The 17536-nt window shown below is 37.0% G+C and overlaps 1 protein-coding gene across 2 annotated transcripts in view; it reads left to right on the top strand.

Annotated features, from left to right (window-relative positions):
• Positions 1-17536, top strand: part of ERC1 (ELKS/RAB6-interacting/CAST family member 1) — a 310978-nt gene that overhangs the window by 107942 nt on the left and 185500 nt on the right. For both annotated transcript variants that reach the window (XM_009332891.1, XM_009332890.1), the window contains exons 8-10: positions 7340-7477; positions 8868-9008; positions 10110-10250. In XM_009332891.1, coding sequence (XP_009331166.1) covers positions 7340-7477; positions 8868-9008; positions 10110-10250 — 420 coding nt within the window. The remainder of the gene's footprint in view (positions 1-7339; positions 7478-8867; positions 9009-10109; positions 10251-17536) is intronic.

The following is a 17536-nucleotide window of genomic DNA, read 5'->3' as shown; positions in this document are numbered from 1 at the left end:
AATTGCATCGTGCATTACTTGCTTTGTATATTCTTTTATCATTATTATTATTATTATTTTCTCTTCCTTTGCTGTCCTACTAAACTGTCTTTATCTCAACCCATGGGTTTTACTTTCTTTTTTCCTGATTGTCTCCCGCATCCCACTCTGGGGGTGGGGAGGGTGAGTGAGCAGCTGTGTGGTACTTAGTTGCTGACTGGGGTTAAACCACAACAAATAGTCTTTTGGATCAGGGTCAATTGTTTGTTGCTCCTTCACCAAAGGTACAAAATAATTAACTGTCTATAGAAGTTAAGTCAGTTTTTGTTGTTCTTCCTGCATACCAGTCCTTTCTCGAGTCAACCTTGTTGCATAAGTGTGTATGCGAAGTTAGGTCAAGAATGAAGCATTAATTGCATTAGGTGTCCTGCAATTCCTAGATTTTTTTTAAGCTTTGTTTTCATTGTGTGCAAGTTTCTTCCTTTTGAAGCAGAAGCAATGTGCCTGTTTGTGGTCCATACATTTATGTGATAATTAAGGTTTTATTTTAAGTAGAAATCACAAAAATAAATTCTTTGTGCTTTCTAAGCTGCATCGCAACAAAATACTTTATTTGTAAAACTAAACACTGTAGAACTTCATGCTAATTTCAAAGGACTTTTTGCAGATTGGAGATCATGAGGGTAAAAATGACAAAAAGATTTTATCTTCTGAAAAAGCAAGCAACCTTTTTTTTTTTTTAATGGGAGCTATTCTGAATTTTAACTGGACCTGAGTAGCAGTAGGTAAGTATGACTGTGTAAGAGGTACCACTATGCTGGAGTTTCCCCATCTCAAATTCTCTTTTTGTCCTGTCCTTCTCCATGCTATCCCCACCCCCTCTAGCCTGGTTCTCTTTCTTAAGCCAACTTAATATATGTTCCTCTGTAGCCCATGGCCACTGAAGGAATCTCCTGGTATAAGATTCTCCATACCAGTTCAAGGTGTTACAGAATCCCACTATGTTAGGTTCAGCAATGTCAGGGCATTTCCAAAGCGCACAATGATATTCCAGTGTGATGTTGCAAAGACAGTAATGTTCCAGATAAGCATTAAAGTAGAGCAGCAGTAAAAAGAAGAAAACTTTCTTGGGAGACAAAATAAAAATTAATCCTGTCTTCACTGGGTAGCAAAATTAACGTAAACCGAACAAATGTTTACCGCTTAACTGAACAGTTCACCATCTCTACACTGAAGTATGAACTGGGACTCCAGAATTTAAAGTTCTTTAAGAAGAGAGAGACCGACCACCACTGGAATCTTGCATTTCATAGTGTCTTTAATTTACTTTATGCTAAACAAACTTTACTAAATTAACTGATATGCAAACTACTCAAAGATGATTTTTGTGTAGATAATGATTCAAGAACAAGAATCTCTGAATATAACTTGACAACAGTTTAACCATATTTATATCAATTGGTTGGATCAGAAATTAAAAAGAGCATACTGAATGCAGCTGAACTTTGGAAGGAACTCTGACTTGTGTTTGCCAAAATGTTACTCAAAAAAGGGAAATGTTTTTGATCTATCCTGAACTTCAAAACAGCTTAAAAATCTCACCTTTGCAACAAGACATGGTATGCCTGAAGCTTCAGCATTCATTCAGCTTCAGCACGTTGTTGCTAGTCTTGGGAATTTAACCTTTAAAATAAATAGCAAGAACATTACTTTCGGTCTAATTGATTCAATACAACAGTATGATATTCACTCATGTGACAGACCTTATTTCACTGGGGACTTTAAAAGCAACACCTGATACTGGAGGTTCAAATGGAGCCAACACACATGCAAAAGATCAAATTTTGCTTCCATCCATGCAGTGGTGAGCTATACTTCCTCCCCTTCCTTCACCACCACCACCCCCCCGCCCCAGGAATTTGTTAACACTAAACTAAATGTAGATTTTTGTAGTTCATGCAGGACTGTTGTACTTTTGCAAGATCTGCAATAGAAAGACAGTTATAATGATGAGGTTTTCAGTGTGACGTTTATAAAACTGGAGCTTATTCTTATAACACTGACCAGTAATACCTGCTTATAGCTGTTCATTATGGTCTCCAAAAAATGACTTTCAGAAACACAGTAATATTTACAAATCTAGTAGTGTAGCTTTCTTGAACAGTCTCTCAAGACTTAAGGTGACCTCTCATTAATACATTTGAGGAACAAAATTTCTTGGGTTCAGATCCATCTCAATTTTCTAGAGTAAACACCTTACCCCTTCTTCTGAAGCAACAATTTTTTTTATGTTAGATACAACAATGTGATCATGTCGATTGTAACTGTTACGTTCTCATTCTGATTTTGATGCAAGCCCACCTTTCTCAGCTTCTCAAATACTGTAGGATTCTAGCAAAATCAAGTATGACTGCAGGCTGTCAAATTTTTATCAAGATATTAGTATTCTTACATTGAAGGGAGTGGCATGTCTCCAACTAGACAGAATTGTACCTGTTCTGTCATCACATACCTGCTCACTCGCCCATCCTCTCTTCCACAATGGCTTTTTTTGTCCTCATGTTAATATTCCTGACACAGGCAGAATCACCTCTGCCTGTGATTGGTGAGAATCCATCATCTCCTTGTAGTCATTGACCCTGGAGCTGACGTGACCAATAGTGCCTTTACAAAACCAAGGAAGAACTGTTTGGAAAGCTCCCAGCTTATGTGAAGTTTTTGTTTATTTGGATGGCTATGCCATAGGAATAGAACAGAAAACCTCTCAACCCACCTGATTATTTAGATCCTTTTTACAGTACTGCCTCCACCGGATGAAAGCTAGGATTGAAAAAGTGGGAGGCTTAACAGTACCCTGAGATATTCTTTTGTACATCTGCTCTTTTAATACAATCAAGGAATATTATCAAGTGTTAAATTGATTGTCTTCTGTATATTCAGTGTAATTTATGATGAACATGTCATGTTACTGATCAAAACAATCTCTTTCTGGAGCTGCACTGAGGAAGTCAAGTGCAGAATATAAGCAAAGGCATTTTCACTGTCTAGAAAAAAAAGTACAGTGAAAGATTTGTCTGCAGGTAGGTAATATAGCTGGTTACTACAGGTTGGAGATACATACAAACAGTGGAATATGCAATGAACTTTCTCAAGTTGAAAAAGATTTTGAATTTTAAATGGGCATTTTGCATTTTTTTAAGTATTTCCAAACATTATTGGATCCTCATTTTTCTAAGAGGATTGTTTCACTTTTGTCTTATTGTCTCAGAAAGAAGTAAGTTAAAGGGCTTTTACCACTTTTAATTTTTTTTCTTTCACCATTTTATTCTTTTTAGAAGAAGTCAAACAGAATAGCAAGAAAAAATTTGAAAGTGGGAAATGAAACATAAATGCAGTTAATTCTGTTATAACCCAGGTGATGAAGAAAGTTATTGTTGTAAAGTGTCCATTTTTGATTAAAAACAAATATCTTGAAGGTTCTTTTCCCATAACGGGGGGGGGGGGGGGGGGGGGGGGGAGCAAAAAAACCATAAAGAGACTGAATAACCAGTTTACAAACCCACTTCATTTATTCTAATTCGAAAGTCACTGGTACAATAGAAATTGTTTTCCAAGTGTCCAATTTACACATACCATAGGGTTGATGATGGTTCTACAAAAGGATTTCTTGGTTGAAGCATGATACGAAGGTCTACTAGTAACCTCTAACTAGAGGAATTTGGGTATCTAATGGCCTTGATGGGTATTAAGCTAGATGCATCTCATTTAATTCCCTGGGCTGTTTTTTCTTTGCGTTTGCACGGGGTTTTCAGTGAGATTGGTATTTGCAAAAAGTAGAATATTTCCTTGCCTTTGGAATGGAATGCCAGAGGAGACTTCTCTTGCCTCTGCTCCTGTGGTTCAGGGCTGGAAGGCAAAATAATTAGTTCCACACAACTAGGAATAAATCACCCAGGTTGAAACATGATAGTGCCTGACAACTGGTAATGTTGGGAAAAAAGATTTCAGTAAATCATTATTGATGAGGAAATTGGTATGCAGAGCAGATGATTCCAATGTATATATGTCTACCTTTACAGTAAGCTTAGCGTTACTAACTTATCCATAGATTGCTGTGTTTACCCTGCAAAATAAGTAATATGGCAAGAATAAAGATTGTTAATAATATAATAGTATACATCTTTTATTTTTCCTTTTTAGAAATTTTGTACAGTAATATATATTCCTTAGTTTTGTAGAACATTTCAGAGGAAATTCATCATCTTCCAAATATTTCAAGATTAAACAGTGCTGGTTCAATCCTTGTCCCTTTATGTTTTCCAGAGGGCTTGGAGATTCCATTGCAATTTATTTCATCTTTTGTTGGGTAGAAAAGAAAGACTGTATTTTGGTTATCTGTTTTATTTCTCTCTGTTATTTAAGAATTTTTTCAGAATTACTTTTTTGGAGGGGTTGGATAGGAAAAAAGGATGGTAAAACAAATATGTACATTATGTATTCTTTTTGAAAAGCATTCTCAAACTACTTGCAAGGACATAATAGCAAAATTATTCATTAACTATATAGGCAAAATGTAGACTATTCTTTGCTTTTTTCTTGGGATTATATCATTTCGGAGAACCTATAGTTTAGCTATTATTTGTTACAGTAAAGGAGGTTTGGGAGAAAAATGGAATAAGGCAATTATTTTATTGTTGATTGTGATTTCATAAAGGAAATGTTGCCTCTATTATTATACAAGTGTTTCAATTTGGATACAGCAATTGATCCAGTTCTAGTTTTCTGTAGTTTTAAGGGCATGTCCTTGTTGGGAACCATCAGTTATCTGACCCTGCAAAAGGCACAGTTGTAGGTAGAGTGGGTTTTTTAGGTAGTGCCTAGCTATTAGTGTGACTTAAAACATTTCAGGCTACCTGCTGTTCCCTGGATGATAACGAAAAGCATCGTACATTACTCCAGACTGAAAAGTATGCACGTAGACTGAAAGAATAGACAGGTTCGCACTTTCTACACATTACATTTTTTTTATTATTTTTTATTTGGTATACAGGAAGGTGCAGTTGCAATGGGAAGGAAGATGCAGCAGTCATGTATAGTACTGTCATACGGCTGTCATCTTACTCTCGTCACAGTAAACAGTTATTGAAACACAAAAATGCATGCTGGGCTTGTGCAAATGCTTGTGCTGCCTTGGAAAGCATCTTAATGTATGCCAAATCTGAATTATTTAGCTGTCTCTTTTGTGTATGGTTTGATCACAGCAGAAAGTCACCCTGCACTATCCCCTCTTCAGCCAGTTGGAGCCTTTGCGAGAGTGTTTCACCTCCAGGAGTAAACACGAGTCTAAGAATAGCTCAGCCTTCTTTGTAGTATATTTTCATGGTTGGCTGTCTAAACAGCCAGCATGTCTAGACAGCTGACGACACTGAAAGCTCGTAAGGTCAAAAGCAGCCACGTAGGCTGCTCTTGGGGACACTACCTCCTCTGTAGCTGTACGTGTGGGCGCCAGGAGAACTTTGCAGTCAGAACTAGTAGGGTTCTTTCTGAAGCTCCATGGGTTACAAATGTATGCTAATAAGGCATTGAATAATAGACATGAGTGTATAAAGTATGAATTTTCAGTTCTTACATTTAGTTCTGACTCATATGAGATGTCACTGGTTATGCTTTTTTGGTGCTCTTTAAAATTTGTTTTGTAGTGTCATTTGTGTTGTGCTCAGATTTAAATTTTAAGCATAACTTGGAGGCCTAATGTCTTCCTGCCCACAGCAGGGGGGGTTGGACTAGGTGACCTTTAGAGGTCCCTTCCAACCCAGACGATTCTATGATTCTATAATACTTTTTTTCCTAAGAGAAATTAATGATAAAGAGAAATGAAAACCAATTTCAGTCCACTCCTTAAAAAAAACCACAACAACGAAAAACTTTACATAGCTCTTCTGCCATCAGTAATACATAGATTGTGTGCAAAGCTGGATCGTAAGTTTACATGTGCTTGCACAAGAGAAATAAATCTGGTATGGAGAATTTTATAGCAGGAGACTCCTTCAGTGGCCATGGGCTACAGAGGAACATTAGCAAGGGTTTCCCTGAATTAGGTCCTTCTTCTTCCTAGCTCCCACTTGTAACATATCAATGATTTTTTTTGTGACTAAATTTTCAGCCTCCTGCAAAATTGTTTAAATTACATTTATCATTACTGATTTGACCATTTTCTAAAACTATGGTCCAGATGCAATTTTAATAGAGATAGCAAAGTAGTAGTGGATGTGTCTAAATAGCCATTTGGTCTGTAATCACAGCAGCTCAGTTCTTCCAGGGTTGAAGAGTAAAACCTGGGAGTAGTTACTGTATTTCCACTAACTGAGGAGCTACTAACTGCTGTTCGACAAGTGAAGCGAAAAGGCTAGTAATGCTTTCGAAAAGTTTGCTAAATACTGGACTGGATAGCCATTGAGGTTGTCTTGTTACATTATTTCTTACAAATGTCTTTACAAGAATATCTTGCTACAAGTGTTTTGGAGATGGGTACCTTACATGCCACATGTCATTCACCAGTTTATGATGTATGTTTGCTGATGTGAGAAGAACTTGTCAGCAACAACAATAAAAAGGAAGCAACTAGCAATCCGTACCCAGTTTAATCGTTTGCTGATAAATTTGTTTTTGACAGGTTATCGTAATGTTAATGTGTCTGTTTCTTGTGATGTGTATGTATGCATAAAACGGGTTTAGCATTAGATCTTCTCAGTCTGTCAAAAGATATATTCAGAACTCATAAATTAATCGAATTCTACACCCGCAGAAAACAAGGCTGATGTATTTTCTACCCAGGGAATGGCACTTTGTGTTAGTCCATCATGTAGCAAACCACCATGTTAAATGAAAAAGCAACATGCCAGTACAGTAAAGAATATGACAGTACCAAAGGAAATACTTAAAATAATTAAGAAGTTGTGAAGAAGTATTATCAAGTGCCTTTTCTGGTTTACATATGCAGTAATCTTTTTCTCAGCTTTTTTCCTTTCATATTGTTAATACATTAATCATCCATCAGTCACACAGTGCCCAACATCCTCGGAAATTAGGAATAATACCCTTTCTTTATGTTGTTCTTGTAAATATTATTTAGACTTTCTTGTTCTGAATTCTTTCCTGATTATTGGAAAGGTTACTGATTCCTTGTTAATATTTGATGGGTTTGGTTGCATTCCTTGATGTTTTGGTGTAGGATTATAGGAAGGAGGCCCTTATCTACCTCCTTTGCTTTAAGAATATTTTTAAGAGTTTAATATACTCCTAAGATGATTTCGGATGGTTTTGCTTGCTGTTGTCTTAAAATTTACTCCTCCTCTTTAAGATTGAAAATCTTCAAGAGCAGTTAAGAGACAAGGAGAAGCAAATGAGCAGCTTAAAGGATCGAGTGAAATCCTTGCAGGCTGACACCACAAATACCGACACTGCCTTGACCACTCTGGAAGAAGCACTTGCAGAAAAAGTGAGTATGGCAAGCCTAAGGACCCTTCCTTCGAAAGGTCCTTCTGCTAATAACCTCTCTAAACTCGGCTTTTCCCTGTGTTTCCTGGACTGTGCGGACAAGACGTCTCTAATGCAATGCCGCAGTGACGTCCTTGGTCTCTGACAGCTGAGGAGGGATCAGGAGGGTGCGGTTGCTGCCGAGGTGCGTCCCTCACTAGAGGGCACCGCAGGATATGCGGAGTGGCAGCCGGGCTCCTCTCCCACAGAACCAGCCCAGGCTACGACTTTTGTACGATGAGGAGGAGGGCATATGAGGGTAGAACTGAGCCACAAGCTATTGCTCTAGTCATTAGCTATTCACCATCGTTTTGTGTGAAAGAAATTGGTGTTCTCGCGTTGTCGTCTCTTTACGTGGTGCATCTTTGGTACGATTGTGGGATGCCGTACATTTCAACTGCGGAGTCTTCTGCTCCCCCCCCCCCCCCCCTTGGGGTTTTTCCCCCCCCCCCCCCCCCGCTTTTTTTTTTTTAAGTCTGGCTAATATCTTGTTTCATTTTATCTTCTCTGCTCAGATATTTTAATAAGAAATTTATTTTTAAAGTTTTGCTGCATGACATTGAGTTTTAGTTCCCAATATTGAATTAAAATGAATAGTTATCCTGATGTAGCTGTATTTCAGTCTCACTTTATTTGCAGCTTTATGGTTCTCATTGTATTTTTTTTTTATGCTTGCCCAATTCTCAGGAGGTAGCGGACTGAGGGAACAGCCTTGTCTATTCTGTTTTGGTGGGGCAACTTTTTGGAATTACTGTATATTCTTTCTTGATTCCTGGAGAACCAGTGTTACAGCTCCTTTAGCCTGTCAGATTCTATAAATGTAAAGTTATGGTAAAGCTTTGCCTGAGGTTGGGGAATTGATTTGCATCCCTTCAGCTTCCAAGATAACCAAAGCTCCATTGACGTCTGGTGTACAGAAAAGTTGTTTTGTTGCCTTTTCTTACTGCACATCGAGCCTGGTGTCACACATGCACTACACCCCTTCCTCTCTGAAGGGCACCTAACTGTACGTTTTGGAAAAATAAGATTTAAATAAGTAAGGAAGCAATATGTAATGTGTCCTGGTCTTGGTTAATTTTGATTATCAGAACCAGATAAATTGTGTTGCGTTGTAACAGTACTGTGAACTTTCAGAGGTACAGAAAGCCTGATATTTCTTAGCAATGAATCCATAGGCTTCTCCAGTCTCCTCCTCCTTGAGGGATCTGTTTTACAACAGTACAGAAAAGAAAATGGCAATATCCTACACTCCTCCTCCACGTCTGCAGTGTGTAAGAAGTGTTGTGATAAGAAGTCTCAGAAGTTGAACTGACTAAGAGGGGTTTTCTTCACAGAGTGCTTTCTTTTGTCAGGAAAGAACCATTGAGCGCCTAAAGGAGCAACGTGACAGAGATGAACGAGAAAAACAAGAAGAGATCGACAACTACAAAAAAGACATTAAGGACCTGAAAGAGAAAGTCAGCATTTTACAAGGAGATCTCACAGAGAAAGAGGTTGACCAGCAGAATGAATCTGTTGTGTTATAATTGTTTGTTCTATGTGTAACATTTGAGATGAAGAAAACTGTTCCTTTATAGTAATGGTCCTTCAACAAGTTTATCTAGTAAAATATATTGTTTGAGACTTTTTCAAAGCATAGATATTTCAGAACCACCTTTTCACGGATAGCACACAGTCCCCTTATTTGCAGCAGTTAATCGTACTAGTAGTGAATGAGCAATGGTCAATGATAGCATTTACTGGAGCTATACTTATAGACAACTGACTAAATGTTCCTGTCTAAATGTAGGGAGGAAAGGACAGAGGTTGATCAAAGCTGTGGGTGCCAAAAGCATGCAGATAATGTTTATCCCTTTATGCAAACAATATGGCTAGTTCTTTTGACTCTGAAGAGTCCTTTTTTGATAATTAAGTTGGTTGTTGGTAATGAGCCAGTTGGCTAGACAAATTAACCTAATTATATATGAGAAATACAAACATTCTCTGTTCCTCTCTTGGAATTGTAACATACAAGTCTACTTACAATCTTTTTTCAAAACTCAAAGTAAAACAAGACCAAAAAAAAGCACTCAGGAAGTGCTAAGATTTTGTCTACATGGAAGTCAACATTTGACAGGAAAAAACCAACACAAAAACGGTTTGGAAAACATGAAGTTGAGATGTCTTCTGGAGATAGGTAGCATGAATCAGTTTCACCCCATAGCAGCTGTATACAGTAAAGCTTTGGACGCTCTCAGTTTTAGATACAGTGGCCAAATCTGCTAACAACATATGATTTTTAAATACGATTTTATTTAAAACCAATTTTTCTTAAATATGACTGTCACTGAAGCACGAGTTCTAGTTTACAGAATCTTCCATCTTTAAAAATGGTTTTAAAATGAATTTAGACAAGGTTTTATTTTGATCCTGAAAACCTGAATTAAATCAAGCTGTCTTAAGTCAGTGACATGAACATCCTGGCAAAATGTGTTGTTCTAAGTTGGATCCTGAACATAGTGTGAAGGGATAGGAAGAAAATAAAGACAAAAAGAAACTAACTATTACACATAAAGAGTATTTACTTGATAGTTATTTTACATCTTTTATTTTAGTCATCCTTACTGGATCTGAAGGAACATGCTTCATCCTTAGCTTCATCAGGACTGAAGAAAGATTCAAGACTCAAGACACTGGAAATTGCATTGGAACAGAAAAAGGAAGAATGTTTGAAGATGGAAACTCAATTGAAGAAGGTAATCTTACTTCATATTTATATATGTGGTGTAAACATTCAGTGTTAGACAAATTGGCCATGTCTACACAGAAAACTTTGGGTCTTAAGTTTGAATTCTGTGAACTGCTTTTCAACAAGAACTGTGAAGTTGTGTCCATGCAAACCATATTACAAGCTAAGCCCAACAGAAAGTAACTTTCAGACTGACCTGGTTTCGGCTGGGATAGAGTTAATTTTCTTCCTAGTATCTGGTACAGCATTGTGTTTTGGATTTAGGATGAGAACAATGTTGATAACACACCGATGTTTTAGTTGTTGCTAGGTAGTGCTTACACTAGCCAAGGACTCTTCAGCTTCCCATGCTCTACCAACTGAGAAGGCTGGAGGTGCACAAGAAGCCGGGAGGGGGCACAGCCAGGACAGCTGACCCACACTGGCCAAAGGGCTATTCCATACCATGTGACGTCATGCTCAGTACATAAACTGGGGAAAGCTGGCCGGGGGCGGGCCACTGCTTGGGGACTGGCTGGGCATCAGTCGGCAAGTGAGCAATTGCATCGTGCATCATTTGCTTTGTATATTCTTCTTATTATTATTACTATTATTATTGGGATTTTATTTTATTTCAATTATTAAACTGTTTAACTGTTTTCATCTCAACCCACGAGTTTTCTCACTTTTACTCTTCCAATTTTCTCCCCCATCCCACCGGGGCAGGGGAGTGAGCGAGCGGCGGTGTGGTGCTCAGTTGCTGACTGAGGTCAAACCATGACACAGACACTGGTGCTAATTTTGGACTTCATTTATATGCAATAACAGCGCTGTTGACTTTTTTTTTAAAAGGTACTAGGAATTAAAGACTTAGTCTGCTTCAGTACAGTTCAGAGCAGTAATTGTGCCATTGAACTGGTGTAAAAGCTAAAAAATTAACAGCTAAACATTTCACGTATCAATTATCAATGCTTGTAGGTATTAATGTGATAAAATCAGACGCATGATTGGCCCGGCCCATAGGGATGCATAAAACCAAATGAAAAAAACGTATCACCAGTGAAGTGTGTGATCTTTTGTTTTAATCTCATTGCCAGTCACAGCTGATACATTGGTAGGACTTTGCTGTTAATAATACTCTATTACAAGCAAGCTAACTCATTTGAACATAATCTTTGGGTTATGTTTGCATTGCAAGCCACCTTTATTTTAGATGTGAGTAGCATAAATACTGTACTGTTTAGAGGAATATTGATTTAACTTTTTGATTTTAAAAGAGCAAGTGATGAAGAAGCACAAAACACACTAACCAAAATAGTGATAACACTTCTATTTATAAAATTAGAACAAGACAAAAGGCAACACAATTTTTTAAACAAATTTAAGTCTTGGACTGTGGAATTCTAGCTGTTTCTTTACATCTACCCAGGAAAAGAAGGAGTGCCCATGCTGTAGTTTGGAACTCTGTCCTACTTTCTCAAATGAATGCGAGATCAAATTTTGAGTCATCAGTTAAGACCTGTTTAGGATTTCTGTTGTGTTGGGTGCAAGGTGGGTGTTAATGCACCTGAGAACTCTGTGTAAGTGAAACTCCTTATACACATATCTAGACCTATGTTTGCCCTTCTTTTTAGTTCTGTTCCACAAAATAAGCAGTTCTGTTATTCAGCATTAACAAAGCACAATAGCAATAAAAGATAGTTGTGCACATTTAATTGGTCTCACAGGCTGTTTTCAGTGTACCATACAATGGATGAGTATTTCAGAAGTCCTGAAGGACCCTTTCATTTGAATTCTCTGTCATGAATTGCAGTTTCACCCTTTGTCAGTGTGTAACTGATAATGAGTCGAGGAATATATTGTAGCTAAGGTTTGCCAGAGATTGTTATAGCAATTGGATGATAACATTAGTTTGTAGGCAGACAGCTGCAGTGGAGAACATTGTTACAATTACTTTAAGAAAAAGAAAAAGTACTAACTGGGAGAGCACATAACAAATAGGTTATGAAAAACCAGTTGCGGAAATTCAATTAACTAGGGAATGTGTCTGTATATTTAGCATTTATAAATGTACTGCTTTTCACTGCCTCCCCTGAGATCGCTTTCCTCAGTATAAGCAGTGAGTATATCAGTAGTATAAGCGGGTGTGGAAATCGACCAAAACCTGGCGAAGCACTGCTAGCTAAAAGACGAACGTGCAGTTAATTTGCACTGCGATGACAGCTCTTCATTATAATTCTTTTAGGCCTACCTCTGCTCATTCCCTTTTAGAGAGAGAGGATTGTGCTTAATAGCTGGTATCCAGGAACATTACATAAGGACACATGAGCCAGTTCCTAAGACCATATATTTTTATAATCAAATCTCTTTTTTTTTCAGGAAGTTATTACAGAGAGTGAATTATTCTCCTGTGATCCTTTTCCTGAGGGTTAAAATGGGAAAACAGCTCAAATGTAAAAAGCACTATTAATTGTACAGGACAACTATGGGACAAATAACTGTATTCTTAATTTGGTTCTGAGAAAAATAATGACTATAAATTCATTGTATTGTAAACACAAATAGATTTGCATCTTCCCATCCAAAGAAGCTACCTAAATCATTCGGTCAGGATGGTTTCAGTTCTACAAGCAAAGAAAATTGATAGCCTACTGTTACCTATGTGCAGTATAAAGCCCTTCCATAATACTCTGGATATCTGCTCCTCTGCTTCAGGTGTTACCGCTTACTAGGGCATTTGGACAATTGTTTTGTGCGCAGAGACCCTAAAGTACTCTCTCAAGCCCTACTGAGACAGAATCATCAATACCTTATTCCTTTTTTAAATACTGTGTCATGTTGGGCTACTGCATTCTTTTTATTAAAGGGAAAATTCAAATTCAATGGAAAGATTTTTTTGGTGATAAGAAGTCAGTCCACAGTGGCTTTTTATAAAGGAATTGAAGCACTAGGACCCATGCTTTCATGTAATTAACCGTGCATTTGCTTTCCTCAAGCTGTACGAAAGAACCAACTTCTACCACTGATCCTCCTTGCTTTCTAGAACCAAGTCATGGTTACTCTTAGTTACTCAAGAAAATATAGTTAGCAACCACTTGAATATGCTTTATACTTATGAGTAAGTTTAGGTATTTCTTTAACAACCTTTTTTCCAGCTGTTTTTAATTTGCCAGTGTTTTTTTGTCACTTGCAGAAAAGTAGAAAAAAAGGCTTTCTCTCTTTAAATGCATTGCAGATATTTATTCAGGCAGTTTGACATTTTCAAGGTGGATTAGTTCCTTGTCACCCTTGAAACAATTATGATAGATAATCCAGCTCCAATTTAAAGCTTCTAAAAACTCAGTTTTACACATCTGCATTGTTAACCATTGCAAATAACTGTCACAATTAACCTTAAAACTAATGGCCACATAAGAGCATTCAGTTCAAAACTGAATTAGAGGTTTATTATGTTGAGTTTTATTACATTATCTTAGTGCTGTTTTGTATAAGACACATGCAAGAAGATCTCTATTGTGTAGCTCTTAACAGCAAATGGCAAAAAGCTTTTTATTTTAGGTTGTTTCCCTTACAGTTTGAACAGAGATGTATCTAACATCAGTCTTGTTTCCCTTGCCTCTTATTTCCACTGAACAGTCTGAGTACTTTCAGTTAAACCTATTAGCCTTAGAAGTTAAGAAACTGACAGAAGAGCCTGAATTGGACTACTATTAAGCCATTAGATAAAAAAGATTTGGGCAGTCCTTGGAAAAAAACTCTTGCTTAACCTCTAAACAGTGAGCCTTTGAGAAATCATGAGCAGTGCAAGCTTCCACTTTTTCTGTAAAAGGTATTTAACTTTACACTAAAATGAAATATTATTAACCAAGTGGAGTGCAGGGGTGCTGAAAAGTTGCTGATATTATTTTTCTTTCCATTTTAGCAGTCTCCAGTGTCTGACTAGGTGTCCAATTCTCATTGTTACTATTCCATTTCTTACTAATGACTATTTTATATTGATCCCTGTCTCAGCGAATAAAACTGCAGTATTTTTCATATTCAGGGTTGTTTTTTTTTTAATAATGATACTATGGTTATGCAAATCTCTGTGCTTAATGTTCTAATTATTCTACTGTCATTGCTTCTGTGCTCAATTGTCAGCCTGCTGCCAGCAGGAGACACTATGGGAGATTCTGAATGCTGAAAGCAAGACATAAATCCCTGTTGAGTTTACATGGCCTGGTATCGTGCCTTAAATAGTCTCCTTTTTTGCTGAGATGGAATCATTAGAGAGAAATCACACACGGGGTTCTCTCCCTGTTTTTCTGTGAAGTGGTTTTATGCTGTGTGTTTTGTTTTTTTTATTTTTCCTTGGGAAACTCTTTTTTTCCAAAATTCTACTTTAATGTAATAGTTTTATAGTGAAAAAGTTTTCTTTTAGTTGTTTTCCTTCAAGATACTGTTTTCCTATCTTTTTCTGTCTTGTCTTTCCCAGCCAATATGCTTTGTTTAATCTTGTTTTTCTAATCTGGGAGAGACCAACTAACATTAGAATTTGTTCCAGCAAAGATGAGTGGATTTTTGTCTGTCTTCATTTCCAGTGCATAGTTTTTCTCCCTACAGATATTTTCCTTATTTGAAAGGGATCAAGGGTAGAGAAAAGAAAGAGTCCAAAACCATATGTTAACAAACTTCCCCTTGGTGCAGTTCTAGGAACATCAGAGAATGTTAGCAGTGATTCTCTGCCAGGAAAATACCTCTAGATTCAACAGGCTTACTCAGAGGATGTTTTTTTTTTCTGCTGTGGTGTTCTTCCTTCAAGTTCAGGAGGATAGTATCTTTCAAAAGACAGGAAAAAATGACTGAATGAAGTGTTGACCCAAATTCTGTTTCCCAAGATTTAGCTTGGTTAGTCTAATACAGGCTGTGGTGCTTTTTATTTTTGTTAACACGGATCTCCTGCCACAACTGAAAATATTACTGATAATATTGGTAGATGAGATAGAAATACTATTTTTTGTTCTCAGCTGATGATTTGTTTTTTGAAAGAAGGGATGATAAAGGATGTATTCAGTGTAGCAACCTAGAAAGAAAAAGGCTACCAGAGAAATCAGGATGTCTTGTAAAAATAAAAGTAAAAACCCAGCAATTGTGTTCAGTGTTCAGATAGTGTCGTTACTGAATTAGTTCTCTAAACCATTTAGCTGTCTTGTAATTTATATAAATGAAGCACTAGAAATTAAAGTCCTGCTCAACCTGTAAAACTGTCATCTGTAAACCCAAACACAGGGCTACGTTAAGTATTTGAGGACTGCACAAAATTGTTAAACTGAGAAATCAAGATCAAGTTTGGAACTTGCACAAGGGTAACTCTCCATGTTTCTCTTGTTTCAAAAGCTGGCTAGTAATACATGCTAAAACCACAAATTAAGATCCTATCGTCTTAGTAAATTAATGTTGCAGCTATTATTTTAAATTCTTTTCTTGTTGCATCTTTTCTTTTTCTCTGTCACACTGTTCCTATCCCCAGTTTTCCCCATCTTTTCCTATCTTCTTTCTCCCTTTAGCACCCTGAAGTTTTATTGAGCCATCCATCCAAGCCAGTAAGTTCCCTGGCAAACTGAGAGGCTATTGCCAACCCCATTTAATTTTCTGTGTTGCACATGTATTCACCTGTGCTTTTATGTTTGGGCCAACACAAGAGTATATTGGTGAATTACTTCAGTGGTGGGTATGGATAATATGGATACAAACAAAATGCTATGGTGTATCTGACCAGTCATGCTCAAAAATGCCTTCTAAGATGCTTTTACTTTTTGGCTGTGTTGGTCTAACTTCGTTACTGTTTGGACAGCTTAATATTGTGCTAATGTTTTTGTTTCCCTTTGCTGCAGTTGCTTGAAGTGTCCTGTAGTTTTTCTTTCATCTCCATTGTCCCTGCATTTCAGAGCAAGAATGTAGAATTTCCATGCAAATCAAGCTTCTTGCATGAAAGTATTCTGTAACACCATGTACAGCAGTGCATTAGAAATAATAATTAAGTTACGGCAAATAAAAGATTGCTTAAAAACTTGTGTAACCATTAAGCTCGCTGATACTATGTTGGTTTAATTTCGGATCCTATTACCAGCCTTCTGTTTGATGTCACAGAGCACTCCTTTCAAGGAGTGTTTGTATAATAATATCTTGGACACCGTAAATTACGTAGTCCAAGGTGTTTTTCATCAGAGATTTCTTTTGTGACTGTATGCATAAAAAATTGCGTTACAAAACTTTCAGAAGGCTGATATCTGTGTTACTCTTGACAATGTTCAGGGTAAATGTAGCTGTCTATCCTGACAGTCATTGTCTGAAGGTCAGATAATTCTGGTGCTTTTAATAGTCCAGTTTATGTGACATCCCGTATTAGAAATTATTTTAATAGAGCAGATGATACAATGCATTTATGGGACTAGATTTGGGAAGAGTTGTGCGTGCGATGGGGAAAAGTATTTTGTTAGGATTATCAGAAATAACAATGAGTGGTCAACTAGGGCATAAAAACTCCTACACTGCATTTTGAGTTAGTTATTATATGTAAAAACAGTCATTAATAAATATTCTAAGGTATTTGGTGCACAAAGATTAAGAAAAAAATTACATTATTTTCTTAAAGGATATAAGATTAGTGGATATGGCATTTGAAGGTTTTCATTATTTAGTATTTCATGACAGAGAATATTTTTTCCCCAAAGGTATTGTGTGTTCAGGTATGAAAAGCAGATTCAAGACTTTCCTGATAAATTGATACATTCCTCCTCTTTAAAATAATTTGCCAGCCTCCTAACCTGTAGATTACACTGGTACAGTCTGTTATAAACTTGTTTAATGCATCCTATTAAATAGATTCTTTTACCAATTGTTTATGGTTTTGCAAAACCTTTTAAATCTTTTAGCTGAAGTTTCTTACGTTGTTTAGTTCAGTCTGAGATTTTTGTTTGGTTTTGTGTCTTTTTGAAAGAAACTCTCAGCCATAACAGCTCACTGTTTTCAAGAACAAAATATAGAAATATGTTGGTTTTAATCTTTTTTTAACACTAGTAATTTTTTATTAAAAGATTTGGTCCTTTTACCAGATATTTTTGATGCCCCTGTTTAAATCTATCTAAATTGGCTAAAGGTTAAACGCATTGTCTATTTGTACGTGCTCAGGAAAGAGAGAGATTTAGCAATGAAACTTCCCAAAGATTCCACCTGCACTGGTTATACCCCATCCTGGAGAGGAAGGACGACCTTCCCATTGTGTCTCTCCATTGCCACAGCCTCTTCTACGTCTGGTCATTTGAGCAGGCAGCA

The sequence above is a fragment of the Pygoscelis adeliae genome, unplaced genomic scaffold (assembly GCF_000699105.1).
Source record: "Pygoscelis adeliae isolate BGI_AS28 unplaced genomic scaffold, ASM69910v1 Scaffold38, whole genome shotgun sequence".
NCBI classification, from domain to species: domain Eukaryota; kingdom Metazoa; phylum Chordata; class Aves; order Sphenisciformes; family Spheniscidae; genus Pygoscelis; species Pygoscelis adeliae.
The sequence above is the reverse complement of the archived record's forward strand: the minus strand, read 5'-3'. Positions and strand labels throughout refer to the sequence as shown.